The 22,720-nt window shown below is 40.6% G+C and overlaps 1 protein-coding gene across 4 annotated transcripts in view; it reads right to left on the reverse strand.

Annotated features, from left to right (window-relative positions):
* Positions 1–22,720, reverse strand: part of hmga2 (high mobility group AT-hook 2) — a 160,393-nt gene that overhangs the window by 16,200 nt on the left and 121,473 nt on the right. For 2 of the 4 annotated variants that reach the window (XR_011953383.1, XM_072551585.1), the window contains exons 4-5: positions 19,542–19,574; positions 11,591–11,837 (exon numbers count right to left, since the gene is read on the reverse strand). Coding sequence is in view for 3 of the 4 variants with exons in the window: in XM_072551585.1 (XP_072407686.1) it covers positions 11,597–11,837; positions 19,542–19,574 (274 nt within the window). In the remaining variant the exon portion in view is untranslated. The remainder of the gene's footprint in view (positions 1–11,590; positions 11,838–19,541; positions 19,575–22,720) is intronic. The other 2 variants (XM_072551586.1, XM_072551587.1) reach the window with 1 other exon arrangement.

The following is a 22,720-nucleotide window of genomic DNA, read 5'->3' on the forward strand; positions in this document are numbered from 1 at the left end:
ATGTGATTTTTAAAGCAGGTGGTAGATTTAATTTATTTCTCAAAAGTCTGATCTGTAGTCCTGCACATGCCTCCTGACCAGCTGTAGGGGTCAAAAAAGCACAGGTCAGGCAGCATCCAAGGAACAGGAGAATCGACGTTTCGGGCATCAGCCCTTCTTCAGCCCTTGTATTTCTTGAAGAAGGGCTAATGCCGAAACGTCGATTCTCCTGTTCCTTGGATGCTGCCTGACCTGCTGTGTTTTTCCAGCAACACATTTTCAGCTCTGATCTCCAGCATCTGCAGTCCTCACTTTCTCCTCCAGCTGTAGGGGTCCCCCTGGCTGGCCAGTAAAGTGCCATTTCCACTGAAAAATGGCTGCCAATTGGTTACCAATGAGCCTCAATTTGTTTCCTGCCATGGGTGATGGATTGCTGGCACTAAAGCAGCTTCCATGAAAAGTGAAAGGAGGTGGGGGGGGGGGGGGGGGGGGGGGGGGGGGGTGGAGAAACATCTTGGTGAATTGGCACAACTGGTTTTCTGAGATTTTCCTGGGCATCCTCACTTCCAAACCCATGAACTCTCTGCACCCCATGAATGAAATTGGGAAAAAAAAAGTCATTAAATTTGGATGGTCTTAGAAATCCAGTTATGCGCTTTCTAAATGCAAATTCTCTCAGATCAAAAATGTTAGAAATACTTTCCATACCTCACTGCACTCTTGTGTGTTTTGGGTGAAGTGAACACAACGAACTGGAAACACATATCTTACACATATGACAGTGAATAGTTTGAGGCAACTAAAGAAAAAGATTTGGAATTAAATTATGTCTATTGTGACCACAAAGTGCTTTCCAATCAATGTATCTTTGAAGTGTACTGACTGCTCGGATGTGTGAAAGGCAGTGACCAATTAGTGCACAGCAAGCTCCCACAGATAACAAAAATCACGCCAGATAGTGGCGTTTTTAAAAGGATAAAATTGTCTTCAATAGAAAAAACTCCACCGACGTCCTAACAATGCCTTGAGAGTGTTTAAAGTCAACCTGAGGAGGGAGATGGGGCCCTGGTCTGACATCATTCCCTGGCTCCTGCACTGAAGAATTAGCCTGAATTATGTGCTCAATCCCCAGAAAGGAGGAATTGGTTGAATGAAAGACTACAGAGTTTATAACCAATCCTTTAAGCAGCCTCTGCATGTATTTGCACGCCATCCTAATGCACACTAAAGCTGCTTCTACCTTACTGCTCATTGGGAGTATGCATTCAGTCACATCTGCACCCAGCGTTCCCACTATACTGGAAACTTGAAAGCAGTGAACTTGAATCCCAAACTGCAGATATTATGCAACTTAATGCAAAGCACTTCAAGCACTGCTTTTCTCACATAGCCTGGAACATCATGATATTATGATATCATCTTGATTGAGATTTGCGATAAATAACTCAAAGCAAACTCTGAGAAGCCTGTATAGATTAGCCCTCATTACCTGCTGCTGGAGTGAAGGATGATTTGATAGCAGGTTGTTGTGTGCAATGTAGATGCAATCATTAACCAGCTGATCACCCGATGAAACTGAAGCCTCAGAAAATTCATTCCCCACATTAGGGTCTCTTGTGTCACAGTGGTAGTGTCCCTACCTCTGAGCCACTGCACATTACAACTATTTTCAATCTAACAATTTATCTGCGCCCAAGAGTTGCCATGCTTATAGTGAAATGGGCTTACAAACTCAAACAGACAAGTCTTTCAAAAACCAACTTTTTCACACAGAGGGTGGTACATGTATGGAATGAGCTGCCAGAGGAAGTGGTAGAGGCTAGTACAATTGCAACATTTAAAAGGTATCTGGATGGGTATATAAATAGGAAGGGTTTGGAGGGATATGAGCCAGGTGCTGGCAGGTGGGACGAGACTGGGTTGGGATATCTGGTTGGCATGGAGTTGCACCGAAAGGTCTGTTTCCGTGCTGTACATCTCTACGACTCTATGACTACCAGCTCAATTGTCAGGGTCAACAGGTGGCTGCAGTGACCATCACTACTTTGATGGGGTTTAACACCAGGCAAAATCCCCTTTATTTTACATACTAGCTCAACACATAGGTGGTGTTGATCAATTCCAATTCTTCTATCATTCTTGACAGCTGGATCTGTTACTGACAAGTATTGGAAGAGTCAGCTTTAACCAAAATAATTAAATCCACTAAAAAAAAAACTTATGCTATGAAGTTAGCTGAAACAATTCCTCAAAAACAGAACAGAATACCAAATAAATATTGAATGTGAATGTTTAGGATCTGTGAATGACCAAATGGAGGAGTGGACTCGATGGGCCGAATGGCCTGCTTCTGCACCTACATCTTATTCTGTTAGGATCGGTGACATAGTCCTCACACTTAGCCAAACATTCCATCGACATTTATTATTTTTAGACTTTCAAGAGAGGATTAATTGATTATATTCTGTCAGAATGAATTTAGACCAATATTAGTATCATACACATTTATCAAAAGCACACTCCTTGTGCACTGCCACAAAGTTGTTTCCCTCAAAAACAACTTTGAATTGAATTGCTACTGGATCTGGTAGTAGTACATGCTGGTGTAGGAAACCTGATGGGTACAACCAGCTCCGTAGGTCTACTGGAAATGGAAGAGGCTGCAAACGTCGAACAACCCCAATTATTCACCAAACAGAAAGCCCCTAGATTCTTGTGAATGTGATTTTTACTTTAGTCTTGCCAGGCAGTGTGGCCAAGGTCAGCATTTATGTAGATCAGGATTTGAAAATGACACTGCGCTCTGACCGCGATTTTAGCTCAGTCAGACTGGAGCGGGAAAGTTGTTGCAACTTTCCCACCGACTGAAGTCAGGATCAGGACCTGCCAATAGACAGGCGCATTTGCTTTAAACTTGCCTTGCTGTGGTCTGATGTCTTCCCTCTCTCTCCTTTCTTCACTGGTGTATAGCTCCAAGGGCCCCAGAATGTCACTTGTGTTTTGCTTAAGGAAAGTTGCAGACACATCTCCGCTAGTCACCAAGCTCACTTCAAGAGAGAAAGACAGACTCATAGAAAGTCCCCCCCCTCCCACTTTGTCCTTCTGGAAGGCAGTGAGAGGAGAGCCACCCAACTTTCCTAAGACTGGCAACATGCTAATGCAAGACCTCATTTTTATTTTGTCCCCCAGAGAATACAATTTACACTCACCAAATCCATCACAGCCTGCAATGTCATTCCCACCCACCCACCCATGACTGAAACCTGCCCAGAGGAAAAGTGAGATCCTGGGGTTTTGGCGCATTCCCAAAAAAGCATTTATTTCAGACAGCAAGAGGGTGTGGCAGGTGATTCAAGCATCAGCCGTGATGCCTCTACCCTTGTAAAAGTCTGCAATTCAAACAATATCTCTGCCAGGATTCTTTAGATACAAGTCATGGAACATTTCAAAGAATTATGATTCATTTCCTTCCCTGCCTTTCTGGTTGTGTTTTGACAGGGAGCATTAATGACATAATTGGGGGAAACTGGTTGGGAGCAGTTACTAAAGCAGGCAGTCAGAGGGAGCCAGATCAGCCCATCCAGTTGGAATGGCACATGTACGGAAATGCCAGGGCTATCTCACTGGATCTCCAGATGTGAATGCAGCTCCCTTGCTGCTGGATTCAGTGACATCCCTCTCTCTGAATGATGGCAGCAGCAGCCACAGTGAACAAAGGGGACAGGTAAACAAAAGCAAAAGGCTGCTCAGTTTCATATGTACCCTTCCCCCCTGCCTATCTGGGGAAAGGAATGGTTGCTTTTTTCATTCACACACCCTTGACTTTTCTTAAATATAAGAATTTCTTCAGAGAGGGAGGTGGGCCCATGGATTTTCCTGTCACAGAAGACAGTTGAGGCCAAAATATTAAATGCTTTCAAGGAGTTAGATATAGTTCATATGGCTAAAGGAATCAAAGGCATGGGGAGAAAAGGGTGCTGATTTGGATGATAAGCCATGATCATACTGAATGGCAGAGCAGGCTTAAAGGGTCTAATGGCCTACTTAGAACATAGAACATTACAGCACAGTACAGGCCCTTCAGCCCTCAATGTTGCACCGACCTATGAAACCAATCTGAAGCCCATCTAACCTACACCATTCCATTCTCGTCTATATGCCTATCCAATGACCATTTAAATACCCTTAAAACTGGTGAGTCTACAACTGTTGCAGGCAGTGTGTTCCACTCCCCCACTACTCTGAGTAAAGAAACTACCTCTGACAACTGTCCTATATCCCTCAATCTTTACTTCACTGAAGAGTGCCAAGCAGTATTTCCCACTTGCCACTCTAGTCATGCATTAATGCAATGCTCTGCTGTATCAACTTTGCTGCAATTGTCCAAATTTGTTTGCTGACCTTGCGGCTCAAACTCAATTTTTAACCTAAAGAGAATATGCTGGAAAATCTCAGCAGGTCTGGCAGCATCTGCAAGGAGAGAAAAGAGCTGACGTTTCGAGTCTAACTGACCCTTTGTCAAAGCTTGAAACGTCAGCTCTTTTCTCTCCTTACAGATGCTGCCAGATCTGCTGAGATTTTTCAGCATATTCTCTTTTGGTTTCAGATTCCAGCATCCGCAGTAATTTGCTTTTATCAATTTTTAACCTTCCTGTTCTGGGTTAGATTTGAACTTAGAACTCATGGGATGAGAGAACTATGCTATAGTTCACGAGCCAAGATAACACATTCTTTAAAAACATGTGTGGTGTTCTGAGGGATGAATGATTGTCTAAACTTCAACGTCCTTGGCAATCGTTCCTAATTTGGATGTTGACAAGGAAGGCACCTTGCTGAGTGTTATCAGTGTCAGTGAATGGATTGTGGATTTTTTCTCCCCCCATGAATGTCAAAATCATCCAAAAGTAACAGGACAAAAAGTAGCCATTTGTTGGGTTACCATGAGCAATGTTGGGTTACCATGAGCCATGTCCTTACTTACCGGGAAAAGTACAATGGGTACTGTTAATGTGATTGCCACCAGCACAGCCAGACGGACACACAACAGTAACACGTCAAAATTGTATACTTTTGTTAAAGTATGAAGCAACTCTGTTTCAAGTTATTACTTCTGTGCCTATTTTCTGTGTTTCCATTTAATCTTTGATTGGTAATCGTACCCAAATAGTCAGGGCAAAATTGCTTTTACCATTACTTTGTTTCAATGTAAGCGCAAGTGTGCTAGGTGGTGACCAACCTTCCAACCCGCCCACCTCTGACAAAACTCATCCAATCACACACTAGTTAGCTTCATTCCCAGCTGATAGTTAGGGCGTGGTTCTCACTAATCACAAGCCTCAACACGGGTGACTTTTGACTGGCAGAAGTGGATCTGAAAAGTCCACCAACCCCCTCAACAGTGATAAATGTCTGCACTTTTTAGTTTCATTTCAGGTGGTGAAATGGGGGTGGGGGTGGGGGTGGGAGAGGGTCAGGGAATTTGGAATTAAGGGCAGGGGCAGTGCCCCCCACCCACAATACCTCCAGTTGCCCCAATTCAAGGAAATTGGTGCAGCCCCAGCTAACTCTGAAGGCAGGTCGCCATGGTTTCCCAAAAGGAAAATCGGATCCTTTCTTGAGCCTTTGGAGGTGGCAAATTGAGGGCCTCAAGCAACCATCAACTGACCATTTAGAGGCCTTAAGTTGGTGTCAGGGTGGGAAGATCATCCTTAGAATTGCACAATTGTTCTGGTGCAGAAGGAAGTTATTTGGCCAATCTTGTCTGCATCAGCCCTCAGAGCATTTTAGCTATTCTCCTGCCTTTCCCCATAACCCAATATATTGTTCCTTTTGAAACAATCATCCAATACAGTCTTGAACAGCTCAATTGAAACTGCTTCCTCTTCCAGGCAGTGCATTCCAAACCTGGACCACTCACTTCGTGAAATACGTTTTCTCACCTTGCGTTTGCATCTTTTGCAAAACACTTTAAAAGCATGCCCACTGGATCTTGATCCTTTTAAATGTGAGAACAATTTCTCCCCTTTTGCTGTATCCAGTTTCCTAAAGATTTTGAAAATCTTTCTAAAAGTTCCTTCTCCTTTCCAAGGAAAACAGTCTCAACTTCTTCAAATTATTCTCATAACTGAGGTTTCTCGTCCCTGGAACCATTCACATTCTTGCACTCTGCTTGCATCGTCTCCAATGCATTCATGTCCTTCCTGCAGTGTGGTGCCAAGAACTGATCCAATACGTCAACGGCGGTTTCACCAGTGTCCTATTCAAGTTCAGCATAACTTCTCTACTCACATACTCTATAACCCTTTTAAGAAGCCTAGTATATTGTATGCTTTATTAACAGCATTCCCTACTTGTCCTGCCATGTTTAATAACTTGTGCACATATATACCTAGGTTTCATGGCTCCTGCACATTCTTTAGATTTGCATTATTTCATACAGTCAGTCCACGCTCATTACAATGTGCATCATCTCCACACTTCTTCATATTAAACTTCATCTGCCACTATCTACCTACCCCACCAACGTGTTGATGTCTTTTTTGAAGCTCTGCTGTGACAAAGGAGCAAATTTCTCTCCAAGGTAAACCCACCCAATTATCTTCCCTTCTCACTAGCCCCAGGGAGGGGAAAATTGCGCACATATGCCTAACAAATGCATGAAAACAAATCAAAATTTCATTGACCTTGATAACCAATAGTTTGCAGCTCCAATTGTCTTTGTGAATAGCAGACTAATCGTCTATTTTTCTGTCTGATCAGCTTCTAAAACTTCTAGCATAAAACATTTTAAAGGATTAAAGAAAACATTCTGCACTGTTAATTTAAAGAAATATTAATGATGAAAACCAGGTGCACAATTGATCAGACAAAGCCAATGAAATGGAATAGAATTAAGGCAAAAGCTGATGATGCAGGAACTAAGAGAATTTGTGTATGTCTAACTTAGCGACAATGAGCAAACAACCCTTAGCTAGTTATGAACACCAACCCATACAGGTCAATTCTAGCTACTACTACTCAAAGTCCTTACACTCCAGCACAAAGTGCCCCATTTCACTGAGGGATTAGTCTCGAAAATATAAGCTTCATTTATATTTCCATCTCATAAAATAATCATCCATATTATAAAGAAAACATAACTTGTCTTTTATTTAGCTCCAGTAAAACTTGGTACAACTTACATGATAAAGTGGGGCTGACTGTTTCTATTAATTCCCCAGTGACTCCCACTGGAAAGTGTGCGCACAAACACCTGGATATCGGGCAAGGACAGAAACTTGGATATCGATGGCTCTTATGGTCAAGTTTCGTTGTCTGAACTCCTCTTTGCTCTGACAAGAGGAGAGGATGTTTGGACAGCATTACATCTGCTTCAAAGCCCATCAATGACCTGACATTTCACTGACAAAACCCTGATTCATTCTCCAATACAATCAGATTTCTATAAACTTAATAGGGGGTATGTCACAAAATTAAAGGCTACAACAGATCACAATTATCCAGTTTTTATGGCACACAGCAAATTAAGGTTATCCTTTTAGGGCGGCACGGTGGCACAGTGGTTAGCACTGCTGCCTTACAGCGCCAGAGACCCGGGTTCAATTCCCGCCTCAGGCGACTCTGTGTGGAGTTTGCACATTCTCCCCCCCCCCCCCCGTGTCTGCGTGGGTTTCCTCCCACAATCCAAAAATGTGCAGGTTAGATGAATTGACCATGCTAAATTGTCCATAGTGTTAGGTGAAGGGGTAAATGTAGGAGTATGGGTCTGGGTGGTATACGCTTCGGTGGGTTGGTGTGGACTTGTTGGGCCGAAGGGCCTGTTTCCACACTGTAAGTAATCTAATCTTGAAAGGAAGTGCAGCTGATTTTGTTTTAATGAGACTTTGCTAGGAAAGAATATCTCAGGGGAGAGAGCATATTTACCCTGATATTGGGTAGTTAGGATCACTCAAGTTACTTAACCTAAACTGCTGTCACCATGTGCTGTTTCCACTGCTGTCACCATGTGCTGGATTTTAACCCACTTCATTAGGTGGCAAGGGTACCTGCCCACAGTTAGCAGGATACTTTTTAAGACTGGCCTGCTCAGTCCCAATAATGGGATCATGTCATTTACTGCAATGTTTACGGGTGGCTTTGTGCCTGAGGTTAGAAATGGTAAGAGTAACGCTTAAAAAAAAAGCTAAGAAGACGGTTTTGAAAATACCCTTATGGGGCCAGGATGAGCAAACATGCTTTACTGGGTCCTAGAGAAACTTCTGAGAGCTCCTTTGTCATAACCCATGGGAGACTGACAGGCAATCCCATACAAGTAACTGCTCACCGTGTGGTCTAAGGGCCATGAGAATTGTTGCTTTTTCATTACGTTCCCATAGATTTGAAATTTCAAACAAGTGTGCCGTGCTCCAACCTTTCAGATCCAATCAGGGTTTTGAACATCAGAACTTATTTGTTTTAAAAGTGGTGAACTGTATGAGGCAGCAATTTAAGAAATAGATCTACTTTGTAGGAATGAAAAGGAAACAAAAACAGACTTAGACTTTTGTTTCATTTGCAGGTGTTAATGCACTTCCTAGCTAACCCTCCTATCCACTGCTGACATGAATGAGTCTCATTTAACTGTTGGTTGGACTGCCGTTTGCCAATAAGGCAGTATCAAAGTAAGAAAAACTGTAAATAATGAAGATTTCAATTCAGCCAGGTTGTAAGTATGCACATGGGACATCAGAAACACATACATTAATAATACAGTTGAAATGATTCTCCAGGCTTTCCTATTATCCACACAGGATACTAATCTTCTTTAAATGCACAAGCATCACATTTACATAAGCAATGATTATTCTGTATGGCAGCATGTGACACCCTATTATTCATTGTCAAAAAGTAATTGTTTTTGCACGACTCTCAAGGCCCCAAATGCTGCAAAATCACACAAAGACTAAAAAATCAAAGTATTGGTTGCACTGCTAGATGGATCAAGAATCAGACCACACAGACTTAAGGTGATTACCGCAAGAGCTAAAGGTGACATGAGTTAAAAACTTACTTTCGCAGAAAGCGGTTATGATCTGGAATGCACTGTCTGACGGGGTGATGGAAGTGGATTCAATTAAGGCTTTCAAAGGAGAATGAGGTAAGTAGATGAGGGAGCAAGAAATTGCAGGATTACAGGGATAGGGTCAGGGAAATGGCACAAGCTGGACTGCGTGTGCAAATAGGCTGAATGATGGCCTTCTATGTGGTAAGCATTCTGTTAAAGCAAGACTAAAAGGATCAGTAATAATCATTAAAAACATCTTCAGTTATAAAGAAATTTCCATCCATGTACAAATGAAAGCAATTATGGGAACAGTTCATTTGTTCCAATATCAATTTCCAGTTCCTTTGGGCACATAATGAGAAGAACAAAAATACAGGAAATCTGAAATGTCATCTAAATGTAAGTATGCCGATGATTTGAGGCCATGAAGAATCTACGTAATCTCCTGGAATCCAATATATGTGCATCAAAGTCTGGGCAAATCCTTGCACAAACCTAGACCTGTTGGCGATGTTGAAAATGCAAAGAACAATAAAGTTTTCTTTTGTGTGTAATTCCAGTAAACACATTAGAGAATTTGTACATAAAAGTGGAAGGAATGATAAAAGTAACCATGGTTTGGTTCCTCACATGGACCTGAAGACAACAGCAATAGCGCTGTTAAGAACAAGAGATTGGAAACAACAGTTTCTGGAAGGAGTTACCTTAAGGCTAGACAGAAGAACAAAATCACAATATATTTACTTCTCAAAGTTTACCAGGATTACGTTTCAAAAAAAAAAGGGCAAGTCATGGTTGCTGCAACTCTGCAGTTCCAACTGCTGAAAACATTACTCAATGCAGTGTAACAGTACATTCATATAATTCTATTATGAGATCTGTTCCTTATTGTGCTTCTCATGAGAAGCTCCTGGTACCAGGAGCCAAAGGTCAAACCTTAAACTGCCAGCTGTCTAATGATCAACAAGTCATCATCTTCCTTGGGAGGATAAGAGGAGGTAAACTAGATTAACTTTGGGGTTAAGATGACACTAAGATGATGGCTACCTGTGAACATTTGGAATCAAGCCAAAGCCCCGAGGCTGACCCAATAATTGAAAAACTATTTCTGGGAACAGAAACAAAGATGTATTCAGATGGTACCATTTTTGAAGATGGGTGGGAGCACAGAGTGGGTTTCAAACAATAGAAGACAGCAATATAGAAAGGACAACGTTTGAATTTTAGAACATTGAGTAGCACATTATATTTAATAAGATCAAATAGGATTTGAGAAGGGAAATCAATTGTGTAAGCATTATAGTATAATGGACCAGACCAAAACCCCTCAAAACATATTAAGACAATAGGCTTTTTCTTATTTTAAATATAAGGTGTTGTATTTCAGATGCAATTCAATTGGTCAAACTACCAGACTTGAAACTAAACACTTTTTATTCATACACTATAGTTAAATACAAACAAAAGAAAAAGAAAAGAATTGGTGTAACTGTAACTCTATCAAAATACTTAGAGATATAAACTGCTATCAATTAACTGTTCTACTATCCCACAAACACAGCCTTGGCCAAGGCAAATTCAGTAAAATATATATTGTGTCACATGCAATTCTAGCAGCAGGAAGAGAACCACAGCTTTTAGCTGTAACAAAGAGAGAAATAAGAGGTTCCACATCTCGCTTCAAGACCCTAACAACTGCTACTGAAGACAAAAACTGAAAAAAATCTTGGTTTTGTGGGAGCAAGACACCACCCATTCAGGCTGCTTCTATTGTTCCAACTTTTTAAAAAAAGCCCAAGGCCTCTCAAGCTGTTTACTTTATTGGCTTTGAGCAGACTGTTCAAACCGTCTGTCTCAAGCTTTCTTCATAAAAAAGCCAGGACAAAATACACCTCAATGTCAAAGCATCATCACACCACACCCACTTAAAAAGCCTTTCATCTTACTTTATTAGTTCAATCTAATACATATGCATTACATCGACACTAAGCATGCAAACATTCTCTGCTACAGCCCATTTCAGCCCATGTTTTTCTCGCCTCTGTCTTCCTTTATTAAAGTCATGACAACTCATCAGCAATTGCAGTCTCTTGCCCTTATAAATTGTAAATTGAATGGTTGCAATACTAAGGTCCACCTAAACAGTCTGGAAGTTTTCTCCTTAAATATTTCCAAAAATCTTTAAGGGGCTGTGATCAGTATATACAATTGTCTCTGACACACTACTGGCAATGTTTCAATGCCAACACCAAACTCAAGGTTTCCTTCCCAATTGTGGAGTATATCTGTTGATGATTATTCAATTTTCTGTAAAAATACCCAATAGGTTTTTCTATCTTCTTGTTATCTTCTTGCAAGAGCACCGCACCGACACCCACAGCACTTGCAACAACAGCCACTCTGAATGGCTTTGCACAATTAGGTGTGGCTAACTCTGGGACAGTGGTTAACAACTTTCAGGCTGTCAAATGCCTTCAGACATTCCTCCATCCACTGAAAAGTTTCTGCACTTCTTCAACGAGTCAGTCAGTCAGTGGAGCAACCAGTCTGCTAAAATTCAGTACAAACCTTTTGCTAAAAACCACTCAGTTCCAGGAATCGTAGTACTGCCCTCTTCATCGATGGTATGGGCAACTCCCCAGTAGCGGTTGTTTTCAGATCCCATGGGGCCATCTGTCCATGTCCAATGACATGGCCTAGGAATGTGACTTGCGATTTTTCGAACTCACTCTTAGCCAGGTTCATCACCAATCCTGCCTCCCAAAGTCGATAGAAGAATTTCGATAGATCCTCCAAATGTTTCTTCAGTGAGTGACTAAAAATCACAATAAAAATGGGTAATCCTGAAATGACTTTATTAGTTAGTCTTTGAAATGTGGCTGGTGCATTTGTCATACCAAGTGGCACGACTTTAAACAGGTACAGGGAGAAAGTGAGGACTGAAGATGCTGGAGATCAGAGCTTAAAAATGTGTTGCTGGAAAAGCGCAGCAGGCCAGGCAGCATCAAAGGAACAGGAGAATCGATGTTTTGGGCATAAGCCCTTCTTCAGGATTCCTGAAGGGCTTATGCCCGAAATGTCGATTCTCCTGTTCCTTTGATGCTGCCTGACCTGCTGCGCTTTTCCAGCAACACATTTTTAAGCTTTAAACAGGTACAGTCCATTCAGTGTCACGAAAGCTGAAATTTCCTTCATTCTTTCAGATAAAGGTACCTGCCAGTATTATCTGTGTAAGTTCAATTTTGAAATATAAGTTGCTTGACCCACCAACTCAATACAGCCTTCCACACACTGAATAGGATTGGAATCAGATTATGAAGCTGCACTGAATTTGTGATAGTCCACACATAATCATTTGGCTTTGGTACCATTACTATGGGTGAGCTCCATTCGCTGCAACTCACTTTGGTAATATTGTCTCTCCATATGTATTTAGTTTTCTTTCGAACCTGGGCCAACTTTACAGGGTTAAGCCTATATGGATGCTGTTTAATTGGAATAGTGTTTCCTATATCTACATCATGCATAATTAGATTAGTACTGCCTAGTTTATACACACATATCTCCCCATGTGATTGTAATAACTCTTTTCCATCATTTTGATTTTCCTCTGGAACGTGACTCAACAATTTATCCCAACTTTTGAGAAGTTCCTCATTGTCCAATTTAATTTGAGGAATGTTCAATTCAGAACCATCTGAACTTGGTTCTTCACTGGGTGTTGTAATCAGAAACACATTCTTCATTTGTTTTCCTTCTCTATCAGCATACCTTTTCAGCACATTCACTTGACACAGAGATATTTCTTTCCATCTGGCATTCTTATCAAATAATTCACTTCAATTTACTTTTGATTTGATAATGATTTGGAGACACTGGTATTGGACTGGGGTGTACAAAGTTAAAAATCACACAACACCAAATTATAGTCCAACAGGTTTATTTGTCAACGATCTGATGAAGAAGCAGTACTTGGAAAGCTAGTGCTTCCAATTAAACCTATTGGACTATAACCTGGTGTTGTGTGATTTTTAACTTTGATTTGATAAGGTCACTAAGCCTTGCCTTTAAAAGGTTCACCTGCCGCTGGGAGCAAAATTGTGAATTTTTGATTTCTTGTGCGCTTCCTGTCTCATCACATGCTGTGCTACTTTCAAATGCTGGCAAGACAATCACCCGCTCTATTTAATCTTTTCCCAAAATTCGACACATAATCCAAATATGCATTCTCTGAACTCTGACTTACCAATTTCTCTTTAATTTCAGTGGTTCTCTCACCTCATATCCAAAAACTAATTGAAATGGACTGAATTTAGTTGATTCGTTAGATGCATCCTTAATTCCAAAATCTATGAATGGAATTCCTTTATCCCAATTCTTCAGGCAGTTTTAACTATAAGCCCTTAACATGGTCTTTAAAGTTTGATGCACTGTTCTAATGCTCCCTGTATTTTTGGATGGTACACCATGGATTTGAATTGTTTTATTCCTAAGCTTTCCATAACCACCTTGATGTAAAACTTGATCCTTGATCTGATTGTATTTCTGTGGGTAGTCTGTTATCTAGTAAAATATTTGAGTAACTCTTCTACAATCCTTTTGACTGTGATACTGCATAATGGAATGGTCTTTGTAAATCTAGTAGACACATCGAACATTCCCAAAAAATGCTGATTCCCACTTTTTGTTTTAGGTAGGGTTCCTGTGCAATCAATTAAGACTCTTTCAAAAAGGTCTTCAAATGCTGGAATGGGTATTAAGGGTGCTGGTTTTATCATTGCCTGAGTTTTTCCAATTACCTAACACGTATGACATGTGGCAAAATTCAACCTCATTTTTATGCAGTCTACACCAATAAAAAGTTTTTATATTTTGCCTTAAAATTTCCTTACTTCCAAATGACCTTTGTTATTAATTCAATTTACCTGCAACATGTGCTTTCTATAAGGCACTGGACTTGATAAACCTCTGCCCATTTCTCATCCACCTGAATGTGTGATAGTCGCCATTTCCTCATCAAGACTTCATTTTTAAGATAGTAACATTCTGGGATACGCTCAGGTTCTTCTGCATGCTTTTTGATACAACTGTTTTAGTTTTTCCTCTCTCTCTGTTGTAATTCAGCAGACTTCACTGAACTAAAAACATATATTTTGTCCTCCATCTTTTCTTGCTTTCTTTCTCAACCATTTGATCAAACAGTTTCTGAATTTCAACTTCTCTTTGATTTCACCTCCTGTTTTCACCTGTGGCTTTGCGACCTTGTTATCACAGAGTCAGGAAAAATCCCATGATATACTTCCTGTAACACCTCAGTTGTCTGATTTTCCACCAGCTTTTCAACCACAGTAGTCATCACTCCCATCTATGATCCAGCAATATCATTATCAAGGATAAACTGGATTTCTGAAACCAAACATTTCTTTGTTACTTGTCCCACCACTTTTCACCAGACTCCCTAACCCTACTTTACATCATGGAACACTGCTCTTCTCACCACGAATTCCACATATTACCACTTTTCTGGCAACTTTCTGAATTACATATCTCAACTCTCATCAAAGACCGACTTGTTCCCACATCCCTTAAAACCTTAATTTCTTTATCTGCTCCCCCTAGCATACATGAGTAAACATCACCCATGCAAGTAAATTCTTTAAAGAGATCTAGTACTTTCTTCTCAACTAACCATTGATCAGGTTGTGCATTATTTTGCAGCTGATTAGCCTCCACTCTGCTTTCCTTCACCACTTTAACAAAACTCATGGGTTTATCCCATTTTCTCACATCTGTTTTCCCAGTGTTTTTTTTAAACCACCAACACCGATTTCACATGGTCCTCTTTATTAGTGAAAACACCTCAGCTTTTCTACCGGTTTACTTTCTCCTCTGTGGTAAACACTCTTTACTATCTTCAATGAGATCTCCTTTTTCCTCAACATCCGAGGATTTCTCTTTTCCCCCAATTTCTATCCCTCACAGATTGAAATTGATGCTGGAATTGAAACTTTGACTCTTAAGTCAATTTAATCATTTGCAACTTCCGCTGCTAATCTTGCATTCTTAACTCTCTGCTCTTTCACACGAATTGTCACTACTTCAGGAAATGAAGTTTTGAGCTCCTCCAAAATGATTGTCTAAGAGCGTCATAAGTTTGATTTTCGATGCTCTTATCAACATACCAAAATTACTTACTTTAATTCTTTCAAACTCAATATATGTTTGACCAAATTCCCTCCTTATATTCTTGAAATGCTGTTTTGATACTGGCTCATATACACTTAAGATGGCATTCTTCACCTTCTCATGCACCTCAGATACCTCCTCTGATGCAAGTACCTCACTAACTCTACCTAGCAACTTTGTTTGGATCAACAATACCCACATGGTCATTGGCCATTTCATTTGTTTAACCACTTTTTCAAATTAAATCAAAAAGGGTTCTACATGCTTCTCATTGAACTTTAACAACGCTTGGACATATTTAAACAGATCTCCACCAGGTCTTTGGCTACAATGGGATTGCTCTCCATCACTGTCCTCATCGCAACTGATTTTTCACCTCTACTTCCACCATTTTAAGTCAATTTTGAGTTTTTCAATTCCAATCCCTCATGTTCAAAAACCCTCTTTCTCCCTTGTTTCTGCTAGGGTCTTCCTTTCCTTTGTTTTTTAAAAATCTCTACTTTCAATCATAATTCAAACTATTTCATTTTCTTTTCATACTCAAGCGGCGTTATTTACAATAGAATTTTAGCCATTTCCCAAGATTCTGATGGCCCCTGGTGATTATGAATATCAAGCTATTGCTGCAATTACCTCCTCTTTTCACACAAACAAGAAGCAACCCCCAACTCCAGTGTGTCTCCCAATTCCACTTTCTGTAAAACACCCAGAGTGACTTCTTCCACTTCCAGAAAACTCTTCGTGACTGAAAGAGCTATTAGTACAAGGGGCACAACCTATTGAATTTAAACAAATTCAACACCTAAAAAGAGAACACCAACACTCACCACTCACTGCCTTCAATTCGGATAATCCTAAACCCAACCTGGAATGAGAGATTTTGATCCTGACAAGAGTTCCCAGTGTGTTTTGGATCAGACCAAAACTTCCTCAAAATATATTAACGACGATAACCTAGACCCTACCTTTTACCATTTTAAAAGGTATTATAAGGCATTGTGTTCTGGATGCAATTTGATTGGTCAAGCTCCCAGGCTTGAAACTAAACACACTTATTCATATACTATAGTTAAAATGCAAACAAAAGAAAAAAATTGGCATAACTGTAACTCTATCAAAATGCTTAATAAAATATGATTAACTACTACTAATTGACTGTCCCAATATAGTAACATCCCATAAACATAGGGGCAGCACGGTGGCTCAGTGGTAAGCACCGCTGTCGCACAGTGCCAGGGACCCAGGTTCAATTCCAGCCTTGGGCAACCGCTCTGTGCAGAGTCTGCACGTTCTCCCAGTGTCTGCATGGGTTTCCTCCCACAATGCAAAGATGTGCCGATTAGGTGAATTGGCCATGCTAAATTGCCCATATAGTGTTCAGGGATGTGTACATTAGGTGCATTAGTAAGGGATAAATGTATAGGAGGAGGATAGGGGAATGGGATACTCTTCGGAGGGTTGGTGTGCCCACGTTGGGCCGAAGGGTTGTTTCCATACTGTAGGGATTCTATATATAATTCTATATATACTCGTGGCAAAGATAAATTCAGTAAAATAGATTTGCCTCACAGGCAATTCTAGCAGTAGGAAGCAAACCCTAGCCTTTAGCTGTAACAGAGAAGGGAATAAAAGCTTCTATACCGAGCTTCAAGACCCCAGCAACTGCTACAGAAGGCTAAAATTAAAATAATACTTGGTTCTGTGGGAACTTGACCCCACCCATTCAGGCTGCTTCTATTGTTCCAACTTTTAAAAAAACACCCAAGACCTCAAAGGCTGTTTACTTTATTAACTTTCAAATAGACTGCTCAAAGCCTCTGTCACAACTTTTCTTCATTAAAACAAACTAGAAAAAATATACCTCTTAAAGCAATGGTATCGCCATTATAGTTCTAGGCTAAAGAAAAGCACAGGCATGGTTTGGGTGTACTGATGGATAACTTATTGAATCTAAGGAGCAACAGCAGAAAGGAAAGGTGACCAGATCTTGGCCTATAGCTAAAGAGCTCAATTGCTATTTCTGTTTGGTAGGATGAAAATGTACACGGAACCTGAATGGCAGAGCTATCCAGCCAAACCCCATTTTTTAAGCTCTTGGTTAAGACCCTACAGATTTTCTTTTATTCACTCATGGGACGCCTTGGGGTTTGGATGTCACTCTGTGCAGCATTTATTGCCCGTTCCTAGTTGCCCTCGAGAAGGTGGTGGTGAGCTGCCTGATTGAACTGCATCAGTTCCATGTGCTACAGCTACAGACAAAATCCCATTTGGGAGGGAATTCCAGGATATTATCCCAATGACATCATAGCAACAGTGATATATTTCCAAATCAAGATAGTGAGTGGTGTAGAGGGGAATTTGCAAGTGGTGGTGCTCCCATGTGTCTGTCATTCTTGTTCTTGTAGATGATAATGTTCATGGGTTTCAAAGGAGCAATTGTGAAGTTTTTGCAGTGCGTCTTGTAGATGGGACACACTGCTACTGCTGAGTGATAGTGGTGGGGGTAGTAATGTTTGTGGAGCAATTCAAGTATATATCCAAGAATTTTGTTTTAAATGCAATGAGAATTTGTGCCTCTGTTTCCCTTTCAGGCAGTGATTTTAAGACAGTGATTGTGTGTGACACTGTTTCTCCTCAGCTCCACTCTAATCACACTACCATTTACTTCAAATCTATGTCCCCTGCTTATTGATCTCACTGCAATGGAAAATGTGTCTTTCCCCAGGTACTCTATCCAGGCCTCATGATTTTATATAGGCTCAAGCTTCGAAGGAAGGCACTTCCAACAGGTTATATTTAAAGGATGTGAACATGTGGAATGGAGTGCCCAGGGAGACCGATAATGTGGGAAAATTAAATACATATTTAAGTGGGATTGAGAAACATTAGTACTTGGGACTTTCCAGATGGACTACAATTCTTTTTTTGACCCTGTAAATAGGTAAATAAGATTTAGGGCACTTTTGATATTTGACCAGCCACACTGGCTCACTAATGGAGCCTTGAGAGAGGCAGGTCTGCCACAGGGGACTTATAATTCTTTGCATTTAATTCAGATACCTCTGCACGCCAGTGCTCATATGACTAGAATAATCTCTGCTTGTCAAGCTGGGGAAAGATCAATAGTGCACTGGCAAATTGTGTTTCTACAGGGAGTGTGTATGCACTTTGTATCACACAAACAGAAAATCTAATCTTTGGAGACTCTTGGAGGTAGTGATGGGATTTCCATGTGTCAATTTGGCTAAACAAAATTCGCAAAGGTGGCAAATCAGTTCTAAACATGCTAAAGGTGAGCACCCCTAATTGTTTAGTTGCAATAAACAGATACTTGCTTCAGTGTGATATATCTTGGGAGGGAAATGCCAGGGTCTCTGCTGCTAAATATCATCGAGCAATGTTTGCTAGAAAGTGCATGTGTGGCTTCTGGTTAGGAACAAGGTCGGGATTGACTGTAAGGAACGTCATAATTGAACAGTTTGCCAGTTCACCAAGTGCGTAAAATAATGCCTACAAAACAACAGCTGTACATTGGTGTGCAGAAATTAGTGATCACTAATACCAGCACAAAATGTTCCATTAAAAAAGACAAGTGAAATTCTCAATATGGCAGACAAATGTTGAGAGTCGATAGAGGCTTTATCAGAATTGCTGGTGCTGGAATATGGCTGATGGCTTATTGCCAAGAAATTGTAGTAATGCTGATGCTTTGAAATTAATGCAGACATTATGCTGCTCGGGTCCTGTGTGCTTTAGACAGATTCTCAACTGAACGTTATGTTCCTTTAGAAGCTGGATATGTTAACTTCAATAAAGAGGCTTCCTGACTTGTCCAGGCATTTGGATTATTATTGCCACACTGACAGGAATGTGAACCTGGTACTACAGTTCTATGGATCAAGTTCTCTCTTTCTACTCCAGTTACCAAGTCTTCCTACATAAGAAAAGGCTCAAGTAATGGGACATGCATGTGCAACCTCTAGAAACCCCAAAGTCTACTTCAAGATCAGAAGTTTTTAAACTGATCCAGACCACCACATGGTAAAGACATCTGTTAGGAAACAGTAGAGGAAACAGATGGAAAATGAAGAGATTCCTCAGAATGTAGTGTAAGATTTACATTATCCTCCATGAACTTCCATGTAGTCCCCATGTTTATATAATTTATCACTATTTCCTCAGACAGCTGAGATTAGGAAACCCACATGAGCTCATGTCCTTGTTATTAACTCCAACTTTGAAAGCAATGCAGGCTCATCACCTCCCTATTCCTGATATCTCTGAACTTAAATCCTTATTTGAGGATTCATGATACAATAAAAACACACCCTACCTGAGCAGGCTTCTTCTGGACCTCTTGCTGTGGCTGAAAGAAACAAATTACAGTTAGATTCCATCAAGTATTCATGCTGTTTTTCACTCTCCATAATTGTAAGCATACCAACATGTCAAGTATAATATAATACGGAACGTCCTACACTTAATTTCACACAGTAAAATGCTTTTCCTTCACAAACACTTTCCTGCACATCGCTCATTCCTTGCTAACTTACAAATACCTGTATATCCCCATATCTGTTCACATCAGAAGAAATGTTAGACTAAGAGAAAGAATGGCTGTGGTTGTGCAGTTTGAATTCATTTGACTTCTGCATGCTGTGGCTAAAAGAAAGCTGCCAGCTCACTGACTTTTTTTTTCCATGAATTAGGTCCTGACAGTTCAATGAGGGGAAAGACAATGTCTGAATCAAGGCCAGCACTGGCTCGGAGCCCAGTATGTGTCAAAGTAATTTTACCAGCTGCCCTCCAAAAAGCACTCAATCCTCCCAGAGTCTCAACGAATGGACCATCGATGACTGCAGCCACAGAAGAGGGAGGGGGCAAGAGTTTACTGCTGCTTATTCCCAACCCTTCTCACCCCGGCCCAGAAAACTCCTGGCCAGGCTCCGTCATCTGATTTTTATGAATGGCTTCAGGAAAACAGATTGAGTGTGATATAGTTCTAATTGTCATTCATGAAAAAAGGCAGGATTTACACATCGCTCAGAAAGCTGGTAACAATTGAAGTCACAGACCTTATTAACAAGTGCCTCAGGTTGTAGTCAGAGTTATTGGCTTTTTGGCTTCTTCCGAAATATTTAACCCTTTAAATACTTTGTTTCCTTGCATCAAAAGGATCTGGATTTGCGCAGACAACCCCCTCTGGTCATTTTGCATTGTTGAAGTATATTGCTTAATACTGTGAGAGACCAAAAATCAAAATGCACGTTGTACTAATTTATATCAAAAACAAAGAAATGCTATGCTTCAGATTGTTTGAACAGTGCTGTTGTGTTACAGTGTGAGCAACAGAGGATGAAATTCAACACCACACAGTGATAGCTGCATTGCCTCAATTTCATTGAAGCAAAGTTTTGGAAGCTCTTCTGGTCATACTTAACGGAAAAGGAATTTTCTGTCAGTACAAAATGACCTCAAAGACCAGAGGCTGTGTAGTTAGGATTTATTTAAAATGCCACATATTTTGTTCTCAACACTCTGCCACTTTATTATTCCAACAAATCTGCAAGAAAACTACCTATGTCTTCAGACCTGGAATCAACAACCATGCAACAAGTGGTGGGTATCCAGCCCGAGGCTGCCTTTTATTGACTGCTTGGCATCCCTCTATGGTTGCTGGGCTCACCAACTTTTCCATCTATTGTATGAGTGAGCCTCCACATTTCCTATGCTTGAAATAAGACACCTTTCCAATTCAATGGATCCTGGAGTTGAAACGTTCAATTTAAATAAGAGAAAAAAACCTCACACACAGAAGCAATAGATTGGAGAAATGCATTATGACGGAGAAAAGTGTTGCCTGTTAAACCATTATAACCTGTTCTGCGTTATTGCTAAATAGCACTTATACCAAACGATTGTTAGGTATCCCACAGTACAGTGGAATAAACATTTCCTCATTATAAACCAGTACTCCCCTTTACAAAAATGGTTCAGTGGTGCTGGTTGTTGGAGACTTAAGGCTGTGGAAGGATTCTCTGCACTTCCTCACAATTAGTAGCATAGGATCATTAACATAAATCTGAATGAGGAAAACAGGTTTGGCATCTTGACCAAAGGTTGCCACCTTCACAATGCAGCAGTGCCTTAGAACTGTGCTGGAATGCCAATCTAGATTAAGCATTGAATTCCTGTTATGAGAAAAGAAAAGAAAGATATGCATTGATATCTTTGGCCTCATGGCCTTTGATGACCACAGAATATCCTAAAGTGCTTTACCACCAAACTACTTTTGAAGTGTAATCATTGTTGTAATGTTGGAAACATGGCATCAAATGTGCACACATTAAGCTCCAACAAGCAGCAATGTGATAGTGACCAGATTAATCTATTTGTGAAATTAACTGAGGGCCAGTACACCAGGAATAATAATTCTCCTTTCCTTACAAACTGCGCCATAGTTACATACACTTGTGTGGGGATGGGGCCTTGCGTTAACACTTCATGCGTCAGTGACAGTGTAGCAGTCCCTCATCATTGCACAGGGGCCTCTAGAAATCTGTGTCCAAGATTTGAACCCATAAACCTCTGACTCAGAATCGAGACCACTACCAACTGGTTGCTGAAAGGGTCAAACCCAGAGCTTTTTGAGCTTTGGGAAAGTGCTGCCAAATATGGACATACAGCTCAGCCTATTCAGCAAGTTGTAACATTTAATAACCGAATAATTCCATTTACTTATTCTTTCCAAGCACTTCAACTTTACACAATTTCCATCCAAACCTTTCTTGTCAATTTTGCACTCCATTATTGCCATCAAGACCCATTCTATTTGACTGTTTTTATTCCCTGCTCAGAGACAACAAAGCCTTCACTCAACACTTGACTGCTTGGCCCAACTCTCACTTTGCACATGATGTAATGGATTTTAAACATGCATTCATTCTGACAATATGGCACAGGGTGCTATTACGAGTAATTCCAGCCACCATTTTCCTCTCTGTGCATTGTTGAGTCACAAAGGTACTATTTATAAACATGACAGCGTTTTGTGTCACAAGACTGACACGAGCATTCTTAAAATTTGCCTGGAATACATTTTTGTACGCCTCCACCTCACCAGATTCCTTCAACTTTATGATTAAACGCAGTTCATGGAGGTCTGTTACAAGATATGTAGCATAAAATTCCATGCTTCGTGGAACAACTGAAGTGCCGAAAAATACACAATTGATACAATGCAAAAGGACAATTGTTTGCCAATGGAGTTAAGGGACGGAATCATACTGAACAGTTGGGGTCTGAACTGGGTAGCTGCATTGTAGGCAAGTGATCCATATTGACTCTTCCAAGAGAAGTTCTCCAAACTACACGCCAATTAGTGCATGGTGAGCCCACGGTGGGCCTTCCCCTGGATGTAGAACCCTGTGGAAGGAAGTGCTGCCCAATGCTGTATGTGTGCGTCTGTATGTGTGCCTGTGTGCATGCAAGTGCATAAGTAAAGGTAATGGA

Source organism: Chiloscyllium punctatum, chromosome 32 (genome assembly GCF_047496795.1).
Source record: "Chiloscyllium punctatum isolate Juve2018m chromosome 32, sChiPun1.3, whole genome shotgun sequence".
NCBI classification, from domain to species: Eukaryota; Metazoa; Chordata; class Chondrichthyes; order Orectolobiformes; family Hemiscylliidae; genus Chiloscyllium; species Chiloscyllium punctatum.